At 30.7% G+C, this 24,888-nt stretch overlaps 3 protein-coding genes across 4 annotated transcripts; 1 reads left to right on the forward strand and 2 right to left on the reverse strand.

Annotated features, from left to right (window-relative positions):
- The first annotated feature begins 3,809 nt into the window (after nt 1-3,809).
- On the forward strand, nt 3,810-8,665 carry LOC130965796 (transcription factor bHLH123-like). Of its 2 annotated transcripts, none has more exons than XM_057890555.1 (7): nt 3,810-4,238; nt 4,548-4,938; nt 5,732-5,845; nt 6,020-6,085; nt 6,615-6,680; nt 6,790-6,846; nt 7,370-8,665. In XM_057890555.1, the coding sequence occupies exons 1-7, from the start codon at nt 3,925-3,927 to the stop codon at nt 7,517-7,519; spliced, it is 1,158 nt and encodes a 385-aa protein (XP_057746538.1). In that variant the 5' UTR covers nt 3,810-3,924; the 3' UTR covers nt 7,520-8,665. The 2 variants fall into 2 exon arrangements, with proteins under 2 accessions (XP_057746538.1, XP_057746539.1); XM_057890556.1 differs by having other exon boundaries at nt 6,790-6,837; nt 7,370-8,664.
- A 3,027-nt stretch (nt 8,666-11,692) lies between these two features.
- LOC130970012 (NAD(P)H dehydrogenase (quinone) FQR1-like) lies at nt 11,693-13,566 on the reverse strand. The gene is made up of 4 exons (XM_057895950.1): nt 13,468-13,566; nt 12,692-12,785; nt 12,296-12,558; nt 11,693-12,219 (listed from the first exon to the last, which is right to left on the reverse strand). Exons 1-4 carry the CDS (start codon nt 13,488-13,490, stop codon nt 11,988-11,990), a joined length of 612 nt encoding a protein of 203 aa, XP_057751933.1. The 5' UTR covers nt 13,491-13,566; the 3' UTR covers nt 11,693-11,987.
- A 1,089-nt stretch (nt 13,567-14,655) lies between these two features.
- On the reverse strand, nt 14,656-16,350 carry LOC130965825 (NAD(P)H dehydrogenase (quinone) FQR1-like). The gene is made up of 4 exons (XM_057890582.1): nt 16,328-16,350; nt 16,022-16,115; nt 14,995-15,260; nt 14,656-14,905 (listed from the first exon to the last, which is right to left on the reverse strand). Exons 1-4 carry the CDS (start codon nt 16,348-16,350, stop codon nt 14,656-14,658), a joined length of 633 nt encoding a protein of 210 aa, XP_057746565.1.
- Between the last annotated feature and the right edge of the window lie 8,538 nt (nt 16,351-24,888).

Genomic DNA, 24,888 nt, shown 5'->3' on the forward strand with positions numbered 1-24,888 from the left:
AGCATACAAGCCCTAATGGCTTGTATGCAGAGCTTTTCCGAATTTTTAATATAATTGCCACAAAATTTTTTGATAAGATCAAAATAATCGTTACAAATTATTTTGATAAGATTCGCATTTGTTCTCTGAATGAGAGAACAAAGAAATAAAGCTCTCCCATTTAAAAAACTCAAAAGTTGCATTTCATAATACGAAAATAACTAAACACTTAAGATTCTCTTAGAAAAACTAAACATTTAAATTCACATAAAAACTAATTAGACTCATAAATTTAAAATTTTTAAATAATAATATATAATAAATTTAAAATTCTTAAATAATAATATTTAAAAATCGTCTTATCTTTCGTAAATAAATAAAGACAAAAATTATTCTTTTTCGTTTTGAAAATAGTAAAGTAAACTGTGAATAACTTCTTTTGGCGAAACAAAATGCGAAACATTTTAGGTTAAAATCGAGATGAAAAATGATAATAAATTCTTTAATGAGTAATAACATGGATAGAATAATAAATAACAAAAATTCAATATCAAAAATCGAAATTAATTAATTCCACGGCCTAATCATCTCCTCAATTGTCAAATTGTGAATCATATTCCTATTTCGTCGTCTCTTACTCTTCAAAATTTCTTTTTAATTTATAGTTAGATTTTTGGAAAGGTTAAAAAATTGGTGAAAAATTTATATTTTTTTATATACTTCAAATAAAAATTACATTTGTAATACTCAACCAAAATAACATGAGCTGCCTGAATTTCATTTATCATCATGACGAGTTTAAATTATATTACGGTTTTATATTTTAAATTTTTAACTTTTTAACTTGTTTTTTTTAATTTTTATATAAAAAATATAATTTTTTTACTTTGATTTTTTTACTTGTAAGTGATGAGTATTTTAGACAGACCAAATTTTATTTTGAATTGTTGTTTGTTAAAAAGGATATAGACGTAATATCTAAGAATAGAAAAAAAAAAGTGAGCCATAAGTTTAGTTTGATTGCATACAAAATTTTTCGGTAAGATCGAAATAAATAATTGCTATAAATTATCTGATTAGATTATAATTTATTCTCTACACGAGAATAAAGAAAACTCTTCTATTGAGAAGAAAACTCAAAAATTATATTTCATAATATGATAATCTTAATCTTACATATTTCATAGAGTTTCATATATATATAATGTTAAGTAGATGACAAGCTTACTAACAAGTAATTTACTAAATTTTTATTGTTCCATTATATTTATTATTCTACTATATTAAAAATAGAAAAATATTAAAAAATTATCAAAATTTATTATTTATTGTCATTATTTAGTTATCAACTCAAATTTTTTAGTTTAATTTTTTAATTTAATAATTTAATAAAATATTTTATTTTATACCTTTAAATATATATTAATGATTAACTAATGACAAAAAATAATAAATTCTAATAACCATTTAGTATTCTTCTTGAAAATAATCGCTAAACATTTAAAATTATATTGAAAAAACTAAATAGAACTTTTATCTAATCCACTAAACATTAAAGTTCCACTAAATATTGAAAATATAATCAAAGACCCACTAATAGTTAGAATGACTTAGGTTCAGTTTGGGTAAATAACTTAATTAAATTTTTTTTAATAAAATAGTTTAAATAATAAATGATTATATTAAAAGTAGTTTATAAATAAGTTATTTTATTTTTAGATTTTTAGTTTTAAAAGTGCTTATTTTATAGAAATGTGATAAAAAATAGTAGTATTACGAGAGAAGTCATTTTTTTTAATTTCTCTATAAACTCCTAAATAGTTTCTTAGAAAGCTACAATTTGGTTTTAAAAATTGCACCAAATATTAATACTACTACTTTTTATAAATCAAAAATTTAAAAAAGTTACTTTTAAAACTTTTAAAACGGACTCTTAAACGTTAATTAAAGATTATCATAAAAATAGATAACCAAAATTCTTAATTATTCTTATTTGACCTGTTATTTCTACCCTTTTTATGCTCATATATATTTCCCTTTTTGAATATAATTCGTCCTCAAATCACATGCGATTTAGATTAGTTTTTGATACGCGATATTTTATACTCTGGAATACCAAATAATATCAAGAGCTTGTGGTTTTAATACCAACTAATGAGTATCACAACGAACGAAACGGTATTTTTTTTTTTGAATTTTTTTATTATGAGAAGGATATAGCTAGATGCCACACTCAAGAATAATGAGATGAGTGATAAATTTTGGTATTGACACATAAATTATTTTAATAAGATCAGGATAATCCTCCCAAATTTTTAACATGAATGCCACAAAATTCTTTGATAAAATTAAAATAATTGTTACAAATTACTTTGATAAGATTTGCATTTATTCTCTACACGAGAACAAAAGAAAACTTTTCTATTAAAAAACTCAAAAATTACATTTCATAATATAAAAATAAGCTAAACACTTAAGATTCTCTTAAAAAAACTAAACATTTAGATTCACATAAAAATTAATTACTTATAAATTTAAAATTTTTAAATACTAAAGACTAATATAAAAAAACCAAAAATTTAATTATTTTCGTTTGACTAATAAGTAATAATAAAATTAATAAAAAAATTTTACGTCTTTTTATCATTATACAAATTTCAATCTTCTATATTTAAAAGAGTAAACACCGAATTCTGTCTTATTTAATTTTATGAAAGACAAAATAATTTTTGTCTAAAAAAGAGAAACACTTGGATTTTCAATCTTTTTTATTCTGGGACGATATAATTTTTATGTTAAAAAATCCGTTAAATAATAACAAAAATTAGTTTTATATGAGAATTTTATTTATAATTTGTGGAAGGTTTTAAATTTTCACAAACTATTAATATTTTTTTTTAATTTTTTTCACCGGTGATAGTTAAGTGGAGAAAGATCGTTGTTAAAAATGATGTTGCAAAAAAGAAAAGTAATTGTGGCACAAATACCTTTTAAAGGAAAAAATAGCATCAAATAAGAAATGGAATAAGAGAACATTAATATTGATAATATCAATATACGTAATAATGACGGTAGACGAAATAACGATGATAATAAAATATAATTATATAATAAAATTAATAAAAGTAAAAGTGATAATAATAAAGATAAAAAAGATAATAGTAAAAATGATCATAGCATAAAAAAATTTATAAAAATTTAGAGTGCTCACAAAATGCAAATATATTCCCTCCCACAAGAGTAATTACTATTATTATTTAACAAAATTTTTAATAAAAAAATTATATTATCCCAAAATAAAAAATTAAAGGTCAAATTATTTTATTTTTTGAACAAAAATAGTCTTATTCTTCATAAAAATAAATAAAATCTGAATTAGATGTTTATTCTATTTAAAAAGGAAATTCAGTACATTAAGGCCCGTTTGAAAAATTTTAGAAGTAACTTTTTTTAATTTTTGACTTATGAAAAGTAGTAGTATTAATATCTGGTGCAATTTTAAAAATCAAATTACAACTTTCTAAGAAGTTATTTAAGAGCTTATAGAGAAATTAAAAAAAAATGACTTCTCTCATAATACTTTTACTTTTTATCACATTCCTATAAAATAAATATTTTTAGAGTTAAAAATCCAAACACAAAATAACTTATTTATAAGTTACTTTTAACAAAATTATTTATTGTTTAAATTATTTTATCAAAAAAAACTTAATTAAGTTGGTTACCCAAAATAGACTTAATTACCAATGAGCAAAAATTTTCTATCCACCTCCTCAATATAAATACTAACTACAACCGCAACGTTTGGCATTCATTTGTGTTAATAATAATCTCACATTCTTTCACACATCACATACACGTATGTATATATAGCAGTGAAGGGTGAATCATGATCAAGACCTTTAGTTAGCTACTATTTCTTAACATGGATATAGGCCATCAACCATGGCAGATGATCAATTTCGAGCAAGTACAAATTGGTGGGATTCATCAAGAAACGTTGTGAGGTTTGAAAGCCGGGAATCGCAATCTGGATCCTCTGGCGGAAATTTTTCTTGGCATGGCGTTGGTGATGATGAAATGAAGCAACCAAGATCCTCCACCATGGAAAATTCCAGGTCTTCTTCTGCAGGCGCCTCATCAGGTAGGTCCTCTGTGGTGTTCCATGAGAGGCTTCAACAACAACAAAACTTGGATATGATGATGGGTTTGGGGCTTTCTTCTCAAGCATCCATGGATTGGAATCAAGCATCTTTCATGTAAGTGGATACCATGGAGTCGTCTGTGTCAAGACTCTCAACAGTGCATTCACAAGCTAAGATCAGCCTCGAAAGATGAAATATGCTATATGCATGCCAAAATTCGATATATCCTTAAGTATTTCTCTATATATTTGGTAGTTGATTTTTAATATCCATATAAGATATTTAACAAAATATATCATAAAGGAATGATCAAAAAGAGTAAAAATAGACTCTGCTTAAAGTTATTCCCTACTCTCTTACTTCTCCTTTTAAGATTCCAACTTGTTACTTTCATCTTTCTACTATTTGATTCTGATTTTGCAGGAGAGCAGAAAAGGCATCCGAGATGTTGCAACAGAATTTGAGCGCTCATCAAGAAATACAGTTCAGTCCTCAATACAGCAACATCACAAGCCAGCAAGTAGTATCCTCTAATTTTCCGATGGATTCTTCTTCTTCAGCGGCTTTATATTGTAACACTTCAGTGCTACAAGGGCTATTAGGACCTGAAAGCAATAATAATCAAGGACACCAAGGACCTATGAGTAATTTTCCATACAGCAACAATAATAACAACCAATTGCATTTCACTAATAACGCCCCCTTCTGGAACGCTTCGGAGCCTACGGCGGTTTCCATTAAAGATGCTCGATCCATCTTCTTCCCTTCATTGCACCAACCATTTTCGGCGCCAAGCTTTGATCAACAATCCAAGGTATGTTGCCTAACAAAATTATAGAGGAGGGAGTGGATTTTGTCAAATTAATAATTTTAATTGAGATGTATTACTTTTAATAAAAGTATATTCGTAACAAAATTTTCTTATATTAAAATGGCATCATTAGTTCTAGAGTGACATTATTCTCTTCCTTTATGCAGTCTGTTTTTGATTGAACATATATTATATTATATATTCTTAAATTATATTTGATGTTCGTTATAAGAATTTTTGTGTTACTACTTTATTTTTTATTACTTTTTAATTTTTTTATAAGCTTAAGTCTTAAACTTATAATATGTATCATTTCAATAATTTTCACACTAATTAAAGAATTCAGAATCAAAATCTAATTATAAAATTGTTCTTGTTAACTTCACTTACTCAGAAAATATTTCATTTAATTAATTTTTTTATTGTGTGTTTAACATTGATATATATAAATAGTAAATAGTAAAAATAAAATACGCTTAATAAGTGGCTATACCACTACTTAAACCAAAAAATTCCCCTAATTAATTAGGGTGAAAGAAGAATCGAAGACTTGAAGTGCATTGGGATTTGGGTTATGTAATTTAAAAAAAAAAATAGAAGAAATAAAAATTCGGTTTAAAATAATTTAAAGTTATTTTATTTTGTAACTTTTTAATTATCACTGAAATAATTGAATAACAAGTATGTAATGATGGATATCATATATATATAATTATGAATAAGTCTAGATTATTGTCTCTTTTAACGTGATTGTATAATTAATTTTATGACTTAGAAGAATATGGTTGTTTTGCAGAATATATGTGAAGTAAGGGAGTCAGGAGGTAGCATGTTGAAGAAAAGTGAGAATGAGCAATCATCAAAAAGGCCTAGAAACGAAACACCTCCATCACCTTTGCCAGCTTTTAAGGTACAATAAATGTAACTAACCTTTTAAACAAGAAGAGGCAATGCAAGCTTTACACTTTAATTAATTGTCTATCTTTCATTATTCCTTTTGATTTTTATGTACTTTTCTTTTTAGTCCATAAATTACATATGGATATGATATGGGAGGCTCTTCCAAATAAATGTTGATATATAGGTGAGAAAAGAGAAGATGGGAGACAGAATCACAGCCCTACAGCAATTGGTTTCGCCTTTCGGAAAGGTGAGTTTTTATTCCGATATATAGACAGGGATCTATCTAGTTTCTTCCTTTAATTAATAAAAACAAAAAGGTAATATTGTGTTGTGCTGTATGTGTTTATTGATTTTTGTTAAGAAATTAAACTATTTAATATTTATATTTTCCTTTCTTTGGTGCATAATGTAATAAAACATAAACTTAATGATCTAGATTTTACCACATTAAATAATTATTTTTAATAATTATGAGTAGTCATCTAAATGAATGGACATGACTGAATTATTGCATAAAATGATAGAGTTTTAGTATATCAAAATTGAACTCAAAATATTTGCTATTTAAATTTTTATATTTTTTCTAATTAATATATTTTTATTTTTAAATAAATACATGTTAAACACTTCCTATATTTTCAAGTTATTGAATATTTTGAACAGTTTTCTTATTAATTAGAAGGATAATTAGAAAACATTTGAGAAAGAATATTATTATTAATTTAATTACTGTTATTATCTTTTAATTTTATAATAAGTGTGCTATGTTGTGTCAGACTGATACCGCATCGGTGCTCTCTGAGGCCACTGAATACATAAAATTCCTCCATGAGCAAGTGACTGTAAGTTCATCTTATTTTCTCATTATTAATTAATATTTTCTAAATTCATGAGCCTAATATATACTAATAAAAGTTCATCTTATTTATTTTCTCTTTTTTAAATATGCAGGTTTTAAGCACCCCATATATGAAGAGTGGAGCTCAAACACAGCACCAGGTAGTGTACGTACGTACGCAATACGTATTTTGATTTCAAGAATGAGATATCTACATAATAATATTACTTGTATTTTGTGCTTTAATTTTATATTGTATTGAATTTTGAGAGACATTTTAAATGAGAAATATGCACTTATATTGTATTGAATACCAAATTATTTCATTGAAAAAATATTTCTCAAGCACGTATTTGTATATTAACTATTTTTTTTGTATTTGTTTTAAAGAAGGGCCTTAGAGTAGTAGTAATAACTTGAAATTTAAGAGTTTCTAATTTTCTAGAATTTTTTAAAAAATAATTTTTAATACTGAATAGCCAAGTGTTATTATTTACTTTTCATTCAATAACTATGTATTAAAGATGATGTTAATTAATTTTATGCATGTATATTGATATAATAGAAAGTCTGTGATTTGAAAGTAACAGTTAATTAAAATGAACATTTATCAAATTAAATTATCATTATTGTATGTGGTGCATAATGAAGCTGTAATTCACGGCATGCACTCATCTTTTTCTATTAATGCAGAATGCTGGTAAATCAAAGGAAGCTGATGGACCAAAACAGGATCTAAGAAGCCGAGGGCTGTGTCTGGTGCCAATTTCAAGTACATTTCCAGTGACTCATGAACCCACAGTTGATTTTTGGACGCCAACATTTGGAGGAACTTATAGATAATATTAATATTAGGATTAAGTACGATTTTGGTTTCTAAAATATAAACAAAAAAAATTTTTCGTTTCCAACCTTTTTTTACATATAAAATCGCCCCTAATTTTATAATTCAAAATTGTTGGACAACTTTAGATTCTAATGTTTCACTAAGTTAAGAATATATAGATGGAAGGTTACGTTTTTACAGAAAAAAAAAAATTGGATATTTTAATGATATTGAATTTTATTTTCTCTATGAAAATATTTGTACTTTTGAAATTTTAACAAGCGTTCTTCGAATATTGATTAGTAAAATTTTGAATTCTAATAACAAAGATACAGAATTTTGTTGGTCTCACATTTATTTTTTAGTCAAACCCTTATAATAAGTTGTCCAACCATTTTAAATTTAAATAGCATTACTTTAATATTAACTAGTGGAATATTGAGTCACAGCAACTAGGACAAATCTTTATCAAAACATGGCCAAGTTGGTTTGAAAAAAAAAAAAGGAAAGGAAAGAAGGAAGGAACAAAGAAAACATAAAAGAAAGAATGGGAGAAAGGTGGGAAGTGGGAAAGTCCGTTGAAAGAGAAAGAAAAGAAAATGGTCCTTAAAAAGTGTGGGGATAAGGCTAATAGTGAGGTTTTGGTACAATTTTGGGACCATATTCAAGAACATTACTAATATAAGCTTTCGTAATAATTGATGAATTATGCTCAAAAGAGTGTGGGTTAATTAGGATTCACAGAGTTTGCTGATTATAGAATTTTGTTTGTCTAAACTTTTGAGGAAATTATTGAAAATTGATGTTAGTAATAGGAAGAAAAATTGAATTTTGTTTCTCTTCAAAGAAAAAAGAAAAAAGGAAAAAAAATCTTGTTATGCTGTGAATAGAGCTGGCACTACCGTTAATTAGTTCAAGGAAAAGAAATGTACTAATTTGGAGGAATAATAATTGAGAATATAGAATACGGGAGTGAATGAGCTTGGGGATATGTTGGTTGATTGGAAATTTCACTTTTCATTTGTTTATATTTCTTTGAAATATCTAAGTGGAAGTGAGAAAGTGGCCCAGATCATTCTCACCCTCCATTCTCTAATCTCTATCTCTTTTTATTTATATTGTTTGGAGGAAAAATTCGTAGTCCGTGTATATCTTGTGAAATATATGCAAATTTCTATATGAATATGATCTAGATTTTGTTTTTTATGGTTTGACATCTTTTTACAAAAAATATTCTTTATCTAATTGTTATTTTAGTCCTAATCTAAAAGCTGGATCATAATATTATTTTCACTTGAGAATCGATATTGGTACCGATTTCAGGTTTGTCTTTAGTAAGCTTAACTCTTTTGAGTTTTTTGAAAATGCACAATAATTAATTTATGAATATAACCCATATGAAGGTTTAATAATAATTATCAATTTTTTTATATTGATCACATATATTTTTAGAATTCATAATAGATAACCCTAATTTATTTTACTTGTAACCTTCATTGCCTCTCTATCCACTAATCACCACAACCTACTCCACCATTAATCTGTTCTCTGTCGTCGTCGTGCATCAAGCATTTGTTGCCGGTCTCAGGCCGTCTCCCGGCGTCATTATCATCCTTTCTCTCTTCTCAACCCAGCACCTCATTGTCTCATTCATTCTCAGTATCTCTCTTCTTTCTTCGCGTCGTTCGTCTTCAGCGTCAGAGCGGTGGCGTAGGTCTCAGAGAGTCAATATCATTGTCTGCGCCGTGGTGTTCTGTCTCCCCCTTCATCACTCCACTTCCAGTATTCCAATGGATCCTCAGCCTCGGATATGAATTTGCTTCATTTAGCTCCTTTTTTATCCTTTTATGTTCTGCTGTATGAATCTGTTTCGTTGAAGTCATTCATTTCATTCAATTAGTTGTTTTTGAAAGATTAAAAAAGGGGATAAGTACCTGTTTGTGTTTCCTAGACCTAGTAGCAGACTCATTAAAGAATGGCCTTATCCACTGTTTCCTTCACCGCCCTTCTCTTTTCCTTTGCCACTGCAGCTGCAGCTCCTCCTCCACCATCATCGCCTCCTCCTGATGCTGACGAGGGTGCTGGGACTTCACTTACCACCGCAGCATTCCATTGGCAAAAGACTCAGTCGCAGAGGAGGATGAGCCTTAAACGGCGGGAACCTGCGAGAACTGACGAGGAACATGATGATGATTATGAAGAGGAGAAACAACGGTGACATCGTCACTAGTGACGGCAACATTTTTTGAGAGGAAAGTCTCAAGGGTCATTTCTTCGAATGGGTGGTGATTAGGTTGAGGTGAGTCTCTGTCACAGTGGGTTAGGATCATGTCTTTTCAGACATTATCGATGGTTTTGAGCGAAGGAGGAGGGGAGGAAGAAGGATTTGAAGGATGAGAGGTGGTCGTTGTTGTGGTGAGGCACTGCGTCTGAAACGAATTCAAAGAAATTTAAATGAAATCGAGAATTTGAGTTGAAACATGAAGGTATCTGATGAAGAAAAGGGTAGGGGAAGAAGCGGAGCGTTATTGTCAGGGGGAAGAAGGCAACAAGCAGTTAAAATTAGGGTTTAGTTCTCCAATTTTACATGGAGACAATTTTAAAATATCAAAAAATTTGTATCTTTTGATGTAATTTTTAATAAATTTAAATAAATTAAATATAAACCGTTAAATCGTTTATTAATTTAATCCAATGCTTTAAATTAAATGGTGCATCAAATAAACTCAAAAGACTTGAGCTGATTTTAGATTGACCTTCACTTATTATATATATATTTTTTGGGTCAAGAAGTATTATATTCTATGATGAGAGTATTTGTCAAAATTTGTTGGTCTGTATCAACGTTTGGCAAAATTGTAGGTTAAGTATAATTTTAGTTTTTAAAGGACAGATTAAAAAAATTTTTAATTTTTTTTACATATAAAATTATTCTTAAGATTTAGTTTAATTTTAAAATTTTTTTTGGATTAAAATATCTTTTTTCAACAATTCTTTTTTACTAAAATACTTAGTTTTTTTTCTTTTTTTTTCATCACAGCATCAGCAACAATGATAATGAAATCAAAAATAGAAATAATAATATAATAAATAAAAAAATAAAAGCAAAAGAATCAAGCAATTAACAAATCAACAAATATCAAAAACAAAGAATCAACAATATAATATACAAAAAAAACAGAAGCAAAAATCAGTACAAAAAAATCAATAAATCTACATTTTAAATATCAAAGAATCAAAAAAATAAACAAAAAATAGAATCAAAACCCTACAGAATAACGACTAGCATGCGAAGAGCAGCACCAGCGGTGCAAAGCAGCGGTGAGCAGCAAGCGAGCAAGGAGGAGGAGCAGAAACAGCGACGCGGCATGCGACGTTCGTTCTCCCTCGTTGGCGTCGTCACCACCTTCCTCTTCCCCCTTCTTCCCTTCTCCTTTCTTCTTCTTATTCCCTTTTCCCCCTTCTTCTGCTTTTCCGTGGTTCTCGTTTTCTCTCTCAATTTTAAACACTCTTTTTCTCTTATTTTTTATAATTTTTTTGTTAGGGATAATTTGATCCAAATTTTTAAAATTTAAATAAAAAATACAATTTTAAAATCAAGTTAAATTTAAAGGGCTATTTTGTATGCAAAAAACGTTAAAGACAAAAAAAAATTTTGATCTCAACTTTAGAGACTAAAATCGTAAATTTTCTTCCGGCTGTTTTTTTTATGTGGTGCTCTGTGGATGGTGAGGATGAAATGATTATACTTCTCTTTGGGACTGTTTGTGTGTCATTCGTTTCCCTAGTTTCTTCGATTTGTTGTAAGTTAGAATGCATGTATCTTATTTTGATAAATTGTAGTTCAAACTTTTATATTTTACATACATACATTGGCATACAGTATGTATTTGATATATTATGGCCAAGTGTATTTAAAAATATCCATAACTATGTATTTGATATATCACCTAAATCAGATACGACAACTTTTTTTTTACTAAGATACATGTTAAGAGTAAGATACAAAAGAAGGTAACAAGTATCTTCAATGCCTAAGAAGAAATAATTAATTAAAACAAACTTCCTTCATTTCAGTGAATGTACCACTAACAACTACACTCTATAGCAGACAAATAAAATTCAATACAAATTATTTGCATCTTATCACTTTTTTATAAATTTGGTAAAAAAAATTCTTTTCACCCAATTCAACTCTTCATCAAAGAAATTCCCAACTCTGGTATACATTTTAATAGTGTGCTTTCTGAGGCAAAACCACTAATATGACTTATACTTTTCAACTTGAGAGACTAAAGTTAATATTTGAATGCTAGGGACTCAAAATGACTAATTCATAAAGCTTAAAGGACTAAAATAAAACTTTAATCTATTTGTGTGCTTGATAAACACAGAATCCAAAGGAAGACAAGAAGTACTAGAATTGAACTCCATACAAATCAATATCACCTTGAAAAGAAAAAATTGCCAAAAACATTATATGCTTTATGCAGAATCCTTGAGCTTCTTGGTGATGCTGGCAAGAATATTCCCCTGGTGGAATGCTTGCAGCAATTCAATCTCAGAAACCTGTCTTGTTCCATCACCAGCATAAGTCCCTGCTCCATAGGGGCTTCCACCTTTCACTTCTTCCATCTCGAACATGCAATGGCCGAACGTGTATCCGATTGGAACATAAATCATTCCATGATGTGCCAGCATTGTTATAGCAGTAAGGCTATACATAAATCATGACAAGTTTGATCAGCAACTAATAAGGAACAGAGTTAAGATATAGAAGCTTGTTTTCTTACGGTGTTGTTTCTTGTCCACCGCCTTGCGAACCGGTGCTGTAGAAGAGTCCAGCAGGCTTGCCTACAAGGTCTTGTTGCAACCAAAGAGGTCCGGTTTTGTCAAGAAAATCCATGAACTGGGCAGCCATCATTCCGAACCGCGTGGGGAAGCCGAAGATAAGGCCATCAGCTTCATTGAGCATATCAGGTTCAATGATTGGTACATCACTCTTTGGTGGTGCATTCAGCTTATGAAGCACTCCATTTGGTAGTGTCTCAGGTACCTGCTCATATTAATATCATTTTTTTTCAAATGGATATTTTGGATATACTGGAAATGGAAATCCATATGCTTAGGAATGATATCATATATTTATATGGTAAGTCAGAAATATTAGTTAGTTAATTAATACATGCCTGCCATAGTTTGGCCTCAACACCTTGTACAGATTCTGCACCTCTCTTTATTTGTCTTGCTAGTTGCTCCACATGCCCATACATCGAGTAGTAACTGTCAAAATAAAAGAAATAATGTTGTTCTTTTTTGTAAATAAAGCTGTAAAACTAAAAAAGAAAGGTGAAAATGCAAAACTGAAGGAAGATGTAGAAGATCAATCTTGTATTGAAAAAGAAAGTTCCATTTCATCAATCTTGTCTTAAAGTATAAGATCAAAACTGACTTCACTTTCTTATATATAAACAGTGCAGAATCAAGTTTGGCAATATAAGATAGCTGAAAAGAAGATGAAAGTTGCATCACAGATCACAAAATGACATCAACCCCTTTAATGGAAAATACTTGATTCTTGAAATTTTTATATATCAATTTCAGATGTAGAAGCATCTATTCTAATGGCAAAAGTAGTAATCTAACACAAACAAGCACAAAAAATCTTCATCTCTAAATATCTTGATCATGCTGCCAATTCAAGTAAAAACAATCATAAAAACTGCGCTCTCACTAGAAGATAATTATAGCCCAAGAAAATTTAGAAAGATCCATTTTCTTTTTACAAATCAATATCACAAACAAAGAAGAACCCGTTGAATAAGTGAAAGAAGATCAGTTGTGAATTTTCCATAATGAAAGACCATGCATGAGAAAACGATAAATTTGACAAAAAAGAAAGACCAATCCCTAATTATTAATTAACATGATATTACGAAACAAAGAAGAAAAATAAGGGGCATACACAATGTAAACTTTGACTGCCATTGATGATTTTTAATGTTCTCTTTCAGTTGATGATTGTGTGTTGTTATGTGTTTCTTCGTCGTTGATGGTTGAAGAATAGTAGTGGCAACTGCACGGGAGATATTTATTAAGATCTTATAGTTAGGAACCAATTTTTGTTAACTAATAATTAGTTAATCTTTTTCTTTTAAATTTTTTCTTTTTATCTCTATAATATCAACTCAAACTTTTACTCCTTTTTCAATTACTGTCTTATTGGCTAATTATTAGTTAAAAAAAGTTTGTAAATAATTTTTTATTTGACTAATTAATTTTTGTTTTCTTACTTCAGGGATACTTCAAACACAAATTAATATGATAGTTTGACATTTATAAATATTTAATTACTGTTTAAACCTTATATGTACATAAAAAAATGCTGTGTATGGTGAGTTGTGGGTTTTGTGGTAAGAACAATCACAATTGTAAGTGTAGACTGGGTAGTATTGATTCATCCCAAGATTTAGTGGAGAATTAGATATGGAATGCAACAAGAATTCAGATTCTATGACAGCAAGGCAAGGTGTATAAACCATCAGAATTTATCAGCACTAATGATATTTATTCATTAAGTTGCATGTATATTTCATGGTTATAGAGTTTGGTAGGAGTTAGTTTCAGTAGTAAAGTGTTCTTATTTATTTATTTTGGGTTTTCTCTTTTCTGTCTAATATTTTTTTGGAGTAATCAGAGAATTCTTGCACAACAATTCAACCAAAATCCTCCAAACAGGATGCCGAATTCGGAAGACCTATTCCAACAATTTATGCAGATTCAAGCTGCCTTTTACAAAGAGAACCAAACCAATTCATGATTCATAAGTTCCCAATAAGCAACAGTAAAGATGAGGAGAACAGAATCAGTTAAGTTTTGTTACATTAAAATTGAATGATTGGAAACATGAGAAAGAGGAAGTATCTAATGATAAAGGACCAATATTTGATTCAGAATAAGAGCCATACCACTTAAAGATATTTAATTACCAGCAGAAATTACTAACGATTATAACATAAGTATGAAATTGATGTCAAAAATAAATTTACTCCTTTACAATGTAACAGAACAATAGAAGTAAGCACATGGCACTAGTTCTTTTAAACCTATATTACTATAGAAACAGTACTAGAACCCAATAAAAATGTTCAATCTAACAAATTTTGTATCCACTGTGTTTATATTGCAATCCCTTAAGCTTCTTTGTGATGGTTGCAATATAATTCCCCTGGTGGAATGCTTGCTCCAACTCTAGGAAAGTTGGCTCTTCAAAACTATAACTGGCCGCGCCATAGGGTGTTCCGCCTTTCACTTGTTCCATCTCAAACATTCCAGGCCTAAAAGTGTATCCAATAGGAACAAACAACATTCCATGATGAACAAGCTGAGTGACAGCACTAAGCCTGTCAAAAGAAGTAGTGAAATGTATCAGCCACATTCAAATTTGCCAAAGAAACAGCATTATTTCTAGGTAAGAGTTTTCGCTTCGTACGCTGAAGTCTCTTGGCCACATCCTTGGTGGTGCGCGCTGCAGAAGATTCCAGCTGGTTTGCCTGCAAGCTCCTGTGTTTTCCAAAGGCATCCGGTCGCATCCAGAAAAGCCTTAAACTGAGGCGCCATCATTCCGAATCTTGATGGGAAACCGAAGATGAATCCGTCGGCCTTAGGGAGCTCATCAGGCTTAATCACAGGTATGTCTATGTCCATCTCAGTCTTGAATGAACCTTTTGGCCAATCTATCATCTGTTTGTCAGGTACCTGCTCATACCTCATTCAGCAATTAACTATGGAGTTTATTTTCTCATTGAAATCAACATTTAGAAATTATTGGTAAAATCAAAAGGCAATTAGTTTCCCCCTGCTGAAGAGAACTTGGTCACAGAGCATTGTTAGATTTCCAGAGAGAAACATCTTGCTTACTTATTTCCTTTTGTTTGTTGGTGTGGCAGAATTGTATAGATGATTACAAAATGTGTACACAAAAAAATTGATCACCAAATTAGACATAGGCATAAAATATATATTGAAAATAAATTAAACACATGCATTTATACATAAATAACAAATTTAGTGGCTGAGTTTTAATATGTGCATTGTATTTTTGTTTAACGAAATACTGGAACCACAAGAAGTGACTTTGTTAACAATGCAAGAATGAAGTGAACTTTACAAAAACAAAGTATGAATCCAATACAGGTTAACAATCATGGCATGAACAATAATGATAACACTGCAATAATTATTGGTAATATAAAGCAGAATTACTATTACTAATTGACTAATAATGACAGAGCCAATTTTCTTCGGTCAATATTAACTAATTTTTTAAAAATTATTTTATTTATCTTAAGACTCTAAATCATAAATCTTTAATTTTAAATTCTCAAAAAAAAAATAAAAAATTTAAAATTAAAGAAAAGATTGGCTGATGTTGATGATCTAAAAATTAGTTCCCTTTTCTTCTCTTTTCAAATTTTATGGAAAATGTGGCACATGAAAACATATATGAATACGCATACCTTCCACAGTGTGGCTTTAACACCTTCTACAGATTCAGCGCCTGTTCTTATTTTTTCGGCTAGTCTGTATAAGCACGAACTCCGCGCGTAGTACCTGGAAAAAAAAAAATTAAATAATACATATAGCAGAATAGAAGCATACTAAGAAATCCATTAAAGAACGAAATGAAAATCCAAATTCAATTAGCACTCAAGAAGCTCAAAGAACATCGAAATTAGAACCAATCCATTTGATGAGGCACGCAAGAAACAGGGTTAACAATGATACAGATAACGTAACGCAGAAGACAAACAAAAAGTTCATACACGATGTAAATTTTGACAGCCATTATTGATGGATGATGAATTGATGATCTTTCAAGTTCTCTGTGCTTCTCCTTTCTTTCTTTCGTAGGCTAAATGAAAACGAAAACCCTTGAGGTTAATGATTGTGAAAATGGCGGGAAGTCTTTTTTTTGGACTGGAGTCGTTAGCCTTTTATTATATATTGTGTAGCATTTAAACGTGAAAATAAGTGAAATTGTCTTTCTAGTGCTTAACTTTGGAAAATTATACATAGATAATGAAAATACTAAACAATATGAACAATGAATATGTATGATGTTCAATTCGATAAGTATACAGGTGATTATGTTCGTTATTTTCTATTGGATAGTAATTTGGGAATGAAGTGTGTTTATGAAGTGTTTTTTTTATTTTATTGAATTAATTCTAGAGTCTAATGGTCACATTATTTGTTTACCTAATAAAATTGTTTAACTTTTTTTTTCTTTGGCTAAAAAGTAACTTCTTAATTATTGTTCACTTTGTCAGAAATATTTAGTTTAGGGGTTTTGTTAGGTAGATAATGATTTTTATAAACAATGTGAATAATAGACTCTACAATTAACCTAATAAAGTAAAAAAATACTCCATCTATAAATTATCTCCTAAACCTTAACATTAGGATAACCATCCGCACACCTAGTGAATTCAACATCCAGTCATTATTAACAGTGCATGAGTAAATCGAATCAAAAGAAATAACCATCCAATTAAAAATAATGAACAATCCTAACCGGTTAATCCTAACCCTAACTCTAAATGCTAACCCTAACCCTAATCCTAACCGTAACACTAAATGTTAATCCTAACTCTAATCATCTGTATATCTATTAAATTGAATATCCGATATATCTATTGTTCACATTGTTTAATATTTTTATTGTCTATCTATACCTTTTCTTTAATTTTTATGACCCAACAGGCCAATACAATGAGTAATTCGTTTGTTCCTTCATTTATTCTTTTTAACAAGTACAAATGACTTAGATATTTTTAGCAAAAATAAAATTATTAGAAAAAAGAAGGCATCTTAATTACTTAAGGAATTAAAATTTCCATGTATTATTCTTTTTCATAAAAAAATAGTTTGATGATAAGTATAATATATCGAGTTTACATTGTTCTCTTCTCTTAAATACTTTACATTTAATTGTTATTTATATTACGAAGTGTGTGAAAAATATAGCTCTTTTAAGTGCTTGGGATTTAGTCAATTCCTTGGAAAAGTAGTAGAGCGTTACCATTTGCTTTTTAATTTGTTTAAACAAAGTGGTGCATAAAGTATAACTCTTTATAAATGCTTGAAGTTGTCTTGGAACCTCTTGAAAAAGTACAAGTACTAATTCATTTTTTCATTTAATTTAAGCATGCTTATGCAATTTTGAAAAATTATCGTTGTTTTCATATACTCAATTCTCTCCCTCTTAAAGTGTCCTCTTAAAGTGTCTTGTGCTTACCAATTAGAAGATATCTATATATCTTACACGATATAATATAAAAAACAGAAAAGTTCTGCATACAAACTATTAGGACTTATATGCTCTACAAGTTAATTAATGAATAAAAACCCAAAACGCGCTGCAAGGGTTACGTCCCATACACATGCTATATAAAGATCCCGCGTATATATAACTACCAAATTTAAAAGATTTGTTTCCTTCTTCGTTCTCCTTATTTCTAGGTTTGCTCGTTCTCCTTATTTCCTTCTTCGTTCTTCTCGTTCTTCTCTCTCTGTAACTCCAGCTTCATTTTCTATTCGATTTTTTGTTTTCTGAAATCAAAGTTTGAACTCGTTTTGAAGATAATGGATGATTCAATCTCAGATTGTCAGCTGAATTAGGACGAAGTGGATTATGAATTTGAATCTAACGAAGTTTTTGAGGTTTGATTTACATACGATTACTCTAAATTTTGTTGCAGTAATTTGTATAGCATTGTGTAGTTGAATAATTCGTGAACATTGACTGTGAAACTAACGCGTGAACATAAATCTGTGGATTGAATCTAATGTATTAGTTTTGATTGATTATCTGGAATTTATAGCAGACGCTTGGGTGTATATCAGAACTTTTTGGGTGTATTTTTGTGAGAAATGTGGGTGTATTTATAGTTTATGGCTTTTTCTGTTATTTTAGCTGAGTTGTTGTCGTTTGGGTGTATTATATCAGACATGATTGGGTGTGTTTTTAGTTTTTGACATAGTGTATTCTGCAGCATGTGTATTTACACCTTATTGTTTTTTTGTTATTTTAGCTGAGTTGTTGTCGTTCGGGTGTATTATATTAGACATGATTGGGTGTATTTTTATTTTTTGCCATGGCATATTCTGCAGCCTGTGTATTTACAGTTTATGGCTTTTATTGTCATTTTAGTTGAGTTGTTGCCGTTCGAGTGTATTATATCAGCAATAATTGGGTGTATTTTTAGTTTTGACATGGTGTATTCTACAGTCTCTCTCTGTTGTTGATGACTAGTTTGTTCCGAAGGTTGAAATGACCTTTATCACCCTTGAAGATGCTGGAAAATTTTACAGGAACTACGCCAAAGCTGCAGATTTTTCTACAAGAGTTCGGAGCACAAATAGAAAGGAAAATGAGATTAAGAATCAATTGATTACATGTAGCAGAGAGGAAAAATGGAAATCTAAAATATCTCCGACCGAGAAGACGAATCCGACAGCCGGTTTAAACTGTCCTGCAAGAATTTATATACACACATTGAAGGATGTTGGTGCTTAGATCATTTCAAAGGTTGTGCTGGATCATTCACACCCTTGCTGTCCAAGTAAAGCAGAGATGCTCAAACAGCACAGGGAACTAAGCATGTCCATTCGTCGTACAATAGAGAATAACGAGGAGGCTGGTATTAGACCAAGCAAAACTTACCAATCATTTGTTGCGGCTGTTGATGGTCATCGCGAGTTAAATTTTATTGAAAAGGATGTGAGGAATTACATTACGAGAGAAGTGCGTAATGTTTCTGAACAAGAAGATGCAAAGGAATTCGGGAAATATTTGTTACGAATGAAAGAGAAGAATCAGAATTTCTTTTTTGAGCTTGAATTCGAGAAGGATCAATCAATTAAGCTGGCTTTTTGGGATGATGCAAGAACTAGAGCTGTCTTTGAGTATTTCGGAGATGTTATTTCATTTGACACCACTTACAATACAAACAGGTAACAAACTGTCCCTGTTTATGATGCTAAATTAATGTAATTTTATTAATCTGCGACAAAGGTGTATATTGGTTATTTTTTGGGTGTATAAAAAGCATTTGTTAGGTGTACCTAATGATTTTCCATTCTACACTATGGTAATTTGTTTCAAGTATAATTTGGTTTGTGGTTCTTTTGTCGGGGTGAATCACCACGGTCAGTCAACACTTCTTGGATGCTCTTTGATGAAAAACGAAGAAATTAAATCATTCAAATGGTTATTTCAATGTTGGCTTCGTTGCATGGGAGGAAATGCTCCGAAAGGGTTCCTCACCGATCAATGCGCATCAATGAAAAGGGCTTTAGAGGCCTGTATGCCAACAACAATTCACCGTTGGTGTATTTGACACATCATGAAGAAGATTCCAAGCAAATTAAACGGGTACAAAGGACATGCAAAAATTGAACAAGAAATGAGCCAAGTTGTTTGGAACTCTCATAGTAAAGACTCATTTGATAGGAATTGGAATTATTTTCTGCTGAATTTTGGTCTTGTGGACAACAAGTGACTTTCAGGTAATGTTTGTTTAAAATCTGCAGCAGAGGTGTAATTTAAATTTATGTCGGGTGTATTTATAGTATGTTTTTGGGTGTATTCTGCAGATCTCTATGAAGACCGTCATATATGGGTTCCAATCTATTTGGATCACCATTTCTGGGCAGGGATGAGAAGCACGCAAAGGAGCGAGAGCATGCATTCATTTTTAACAAGTTTATTACCCGAAATAGCTCGCTTATTCAATTTGTCAAACAATACGATAATTGCCTTGGAAGCAGGGAGCAAGCAGAGAGAGAATCAGATGCTGCAGATTTTCATACGGTGATACTGTGTGCAACCAAATCCTCCATTGAAGCTCAGTTTCAAGATGTGTACACTCATCAAAAGTTTAGGGAAGTCCAAGCACAATTCAGAGGAAAGGCGAATTGCATAACTAGATTAACAAATTCTGCTCTAGGCTATTTAGTATACGAAGTTGGAGAACAAGTTTCCAGCTCAATATTCGACAAGTTTGTGGTTACTTATGACTCAGTAGCAGCGGAGATAAAATGTCAATGCTTATTATTCGAGTCAAGAGGGATATTGTGCCATCATGCACTAAGCGTGTTAAGCTTTGAACAAGTAAACCAAGTGTCACCTAGATATATACTGGAACAATGGAGCAAGAAGGTAAAGAGGTGACACACACACATCAAGAGCAGCCATGACGAGCCACTGTTGAAGCTAAGAAGCAAGAGGTTTGACGAATTGGTTTTTTGTTCGCAAAATATTTGTGAATTTACATCAGAATCGGAGGAGATGACTGCAATTCTGCACCGTGCGTACGATACCGTCATGGTTGAGATGGAAGAATTGAAAGCCAAAAGGAAGGGGACATCTTCTTTATCTCACAAAGACGCCAACTTGGAATCTGTTAACGAGCTTCAGATCCCTCCAAGGATTCGAACAAGAGGACGTCCAAAAAATAGGCTAGGTTCAAAGTTGGACTAACAGATTAAAAATTCCTCAAAGAAGAAGAAAATGAAAGCTTTAAATTAGGTAAAAGTGATGTTTTTAAATATGTGGTAATTGAGTTTAATTTTGTCGTTAATAATTTAGCTAATATGTGAGTTTGTTATATTCAGTTAAACCTCTTTGATGCTGGATCAATGGTGCATTCAAATTCTAGCCAATATCAAGGACGTGTTATGAATTATCAGTTCAGAGTACCAGCAGCAGCAAATAATTCTTTGGGTGTATAATAACAGAATATGGGTTTAAAAGAATTGTTATTTTGGGTGTATTTCTGAATTTTCTTGTATTTTAGATTTTACTTATATATAGATATATACACTTCAGAATCTACTATTTATGTTAAAAAAATTACTGATTTGGGTGTATAGTAGTTTCGTTCGTTTAGGGTTTAGGGATTAGGATTTTAGGGTGTTAGGATTTTAGGGTTTAGGGTTTTAGGGTTTTAAGGTTTAGGATTTAGGGTTTAGGGTTTATGGTTTAGGGTTTAGCGTTTTAGGGTTTAGGTCTTTAGGGTTTAGGCTTTAGGGTTTAGGGTTTATGGTTTTAGGGTTTAGGGTTTAGGATTTTGGTTTTTAGGATTTAGGGTTTTAGGGTTTAGGGTTTTATGGTTTTTAGGATTTTTAGGGTTTTGAGTTTAGGGTTTAGGGGGATAGAAGTTTGGGTGTATATTAGGCAATCTTGGGTGTATATTAAACTTTCCTTGGGTGTAAAATTTTATAATTTGTGTTTATATCTGGCTTGATGTTTTCCTTCATGTTTTACCACCTGTAATACAGAGCTTTTAAATACAGCACAGACAGTTTAACTATGGAAAAAAATTTCATTGAATAGAAGTTGTTTATAATTGGCAAATTTTTACACCATGTGTTCAATTTACAAACTAGCTAGCAGTTACATTACTTAGTTTCTATATCATTAGAATCTATCTGACAAAATGGACTCAATAATACTGAGGATGGCTTGGACAGTCTTATTGCATTACTCCCTCTAATTGCTTCAGCTCTGTCTTTATTCATTTCACTGAATAGTATCCGAAAAGCATATTCTACTCTATAGTGGTCCACTTCGTCCTACAATTAAAAAGTATATTCTATTTAAATAACAATATTAATTCAGTAAAGTAATACAGAGTTATATAATTTTAAAGACATTTACCTGTGTCCAATTATCCGACTCATACTTCGCCCTTTTAATATTTTCGGGATCAATTAACTCAAGCCACTTTATAACGTAAATAGCACAGTCATAGCTGAAAACGGAGAAAATAAATTACAAATCTCATTTAGGAAAGTTTAATGTTCAGGGTCACATATTTATACATTGTCTTTTGGCCTGAGATGTTAACGTATGGTGCTCTAATTTCCTTCTCCTTTTCCTTTCTCTTCAGAGGTTCCCCGCTAGCATATACTCTCATTCTTGAAATTACATATCCCTTAAAAAACAAAACAAATCAATATTACACCCGAAGGAAATACACCCAAAGGAGAACATACTTACACCCAAAGAAAAACATACATATACCTTATATTGAATTGAAATACACCTAACTATTAAAATAAAGAACACAGAGCCAACTTATAATGAATTTATTAAGCTCCTTTCTATCATCGGTTGGACATTTCGTGTGTACCGGGTCAAGTATATAAAATCTTTGCTTCCTTGTATCAATCAGCCATAACCACCAATGGTTTGAGTGGCAAACAGGTGCAAAAATCTTAAACATGGCGACATTTCAACAATTTTTATTTTATTTGGCATATAAGTAAAGAATGGTACTGACAAATTTTATAAATGAAAATTTATATATCGATGTGATGTTAATTTTTTGCATCTATGAAGAGAATAAACATTGGGTAGTCTTCCACCCTGAATTCTTTATTGGTTTTAGGTGATATGAATTCTCCCTTTGGATGCTTCGCAATGGCCATGTTCTGCAATAATTGTGAAACAACAAATGAAATACTGAAAATACACCCAACTGAATACTTTAAATAAACCCAAATGAATACACAACTTACACCCAAATGAATACACAACTTACACCCAATTGAACGTAAAAAATACACCCAAATGAATACAAAACAGACCAAGTTGATCAGAGAAAATACACCCTAAGGAATACAGAAAATACACCCAAAATTAGTAGAAGTAAAATTACCACAATATCAGGGGGAGATAGTATACTTCTTCTTGAAACCTTTTATCATTTTTCTGGTTGAGGATGAGGCACATGGCAGATACAATCTAGAAAAATATGCTGAAATCAATTTACATTAATAAACATTGCATTTAACTTTGGTGTAAAAACATTAATATTATTCTAATATTACCTCAGCTTCTATATAACTTTCTGCTTTGAGTGATGCAAAGTGCATTCTTGTCAAAATATATTATCTTGGGCAATCAGAGTGCACACGTTGTCAAACTCATTAGTTTTGCCATCTGCGTATTTCTTCAATCGCGTCCCCCAAATGTAGCACTTCTCTTTCATCTTAGCCGTATTCTGATTTATTCTCGCAGGAGTTTCAAACTTCCCAAAACTTTCTCCGCCACTCTCCTTTTGAATTTGTGAATTTTACTTTCTGCTTTCAACCCACTATTTACTATTTTTTCCACTAAATCCCCTAATTGTTATAGCAGCTTTGGAGTTTCTGGAGTTTTTTCCATCTCTCCTTCTTGCGTTGATGCCCCCTCCTGCGTTGCTGCTTCTTCTTGGCTTGAATCAGTCAAGCCAAAGTTGAATGATGGCAACGGATCTACTTTAGGAACATACGATGCTGTCCGTGCCATTATCATCACTGCAGCAGCATCTTCTAGGACTGGATTACTGCGTGATCATGTATAACGTATTATAAGAATAAGAATATACGGATGATAACCAAACATTGATTTTACTTTGATGAACTTACATTTTAGATGGAGCTGGGGGAAGCGTGGATGTGCTTTCTTCAAGTTGTTGGGGGGTTCAGGAGTGCTGCACGATACATAAATTTAATCATGATGTAAAAAAACTAGTCATGGATCAATCGTTAAAATATACACCCCAACAGGGGCAATATACACCCAAACTATAACCAAATATACACCTAACATTATTTATTACCTTTTTTTAGTTCCTTCAATTTGTAGCAGAGGGGTTGGTTTATTTTCTATCTCAGGTGTTTTTTCATTTTTCGGCATAGAGGTTGTTTGGGACAGTGGTAGACAAACTTGAATTGGAACTCTAAACAAGAAGAAAAATAAAAGGTTAAGAATGAATTTGAAAATAAAAATGTTATAAGGTTGAAATATTTTTGAAAAACTCACATTGCAAGCCCTTCAGATTGTGTCTCTTCTCTCACAACCATCATATTCTCTTCAAACAGACTCAACCTAAAATATACCCCAAGAAAGTCAAAAATACACCCAAATAATTCAAAAGAAAGATAGGCTTTGTTTTTTGAGAACCTACATACTTGTAGTTTTTACTTTTTTTTCTCCCTTTTTTTTTCTCGAATAAAACAATAAAGGGCTTTTTTTCTAAAAAATATATATATAGAATTAGAAGTAGAAGGTAATAAAATAATAAAAATAACAGTTATTTGAAAGAGAAATTACATGCTCTCTGCCAGTTTGTTTACGCTACTTTGTTCTGTGTGTCCTTGAGAGGAAGGATCATCACTTCCCAAGTTTACGTTCGGTATTCTAAATATAATAGAGTACATGTTATTCACAAAAAATACCATACTGTTAAATCATGATAACAAGATTTAATCAAATAAAGATTCTTACGTTTCAGATGAGACATAATGACCTTCGGTCGATCGCAGGTCAGCT

This window comes from Arachis stenosperma, chromosome 3 (genome assembly GCF_014773155.1).
Source record: "Arachis stenosperma cultivar V10309 chromosome 3, arast.V10309.gnm1.PFL2, whole genome shotgun sequence".
Taxonomy (NCBI): domain Eukaryota; kingdom Viridiplantae; phylum Streptophyta; class Magnoliopsida; order Fabales; family Fabaceae; genus Arachis; species Arachis stenosperma.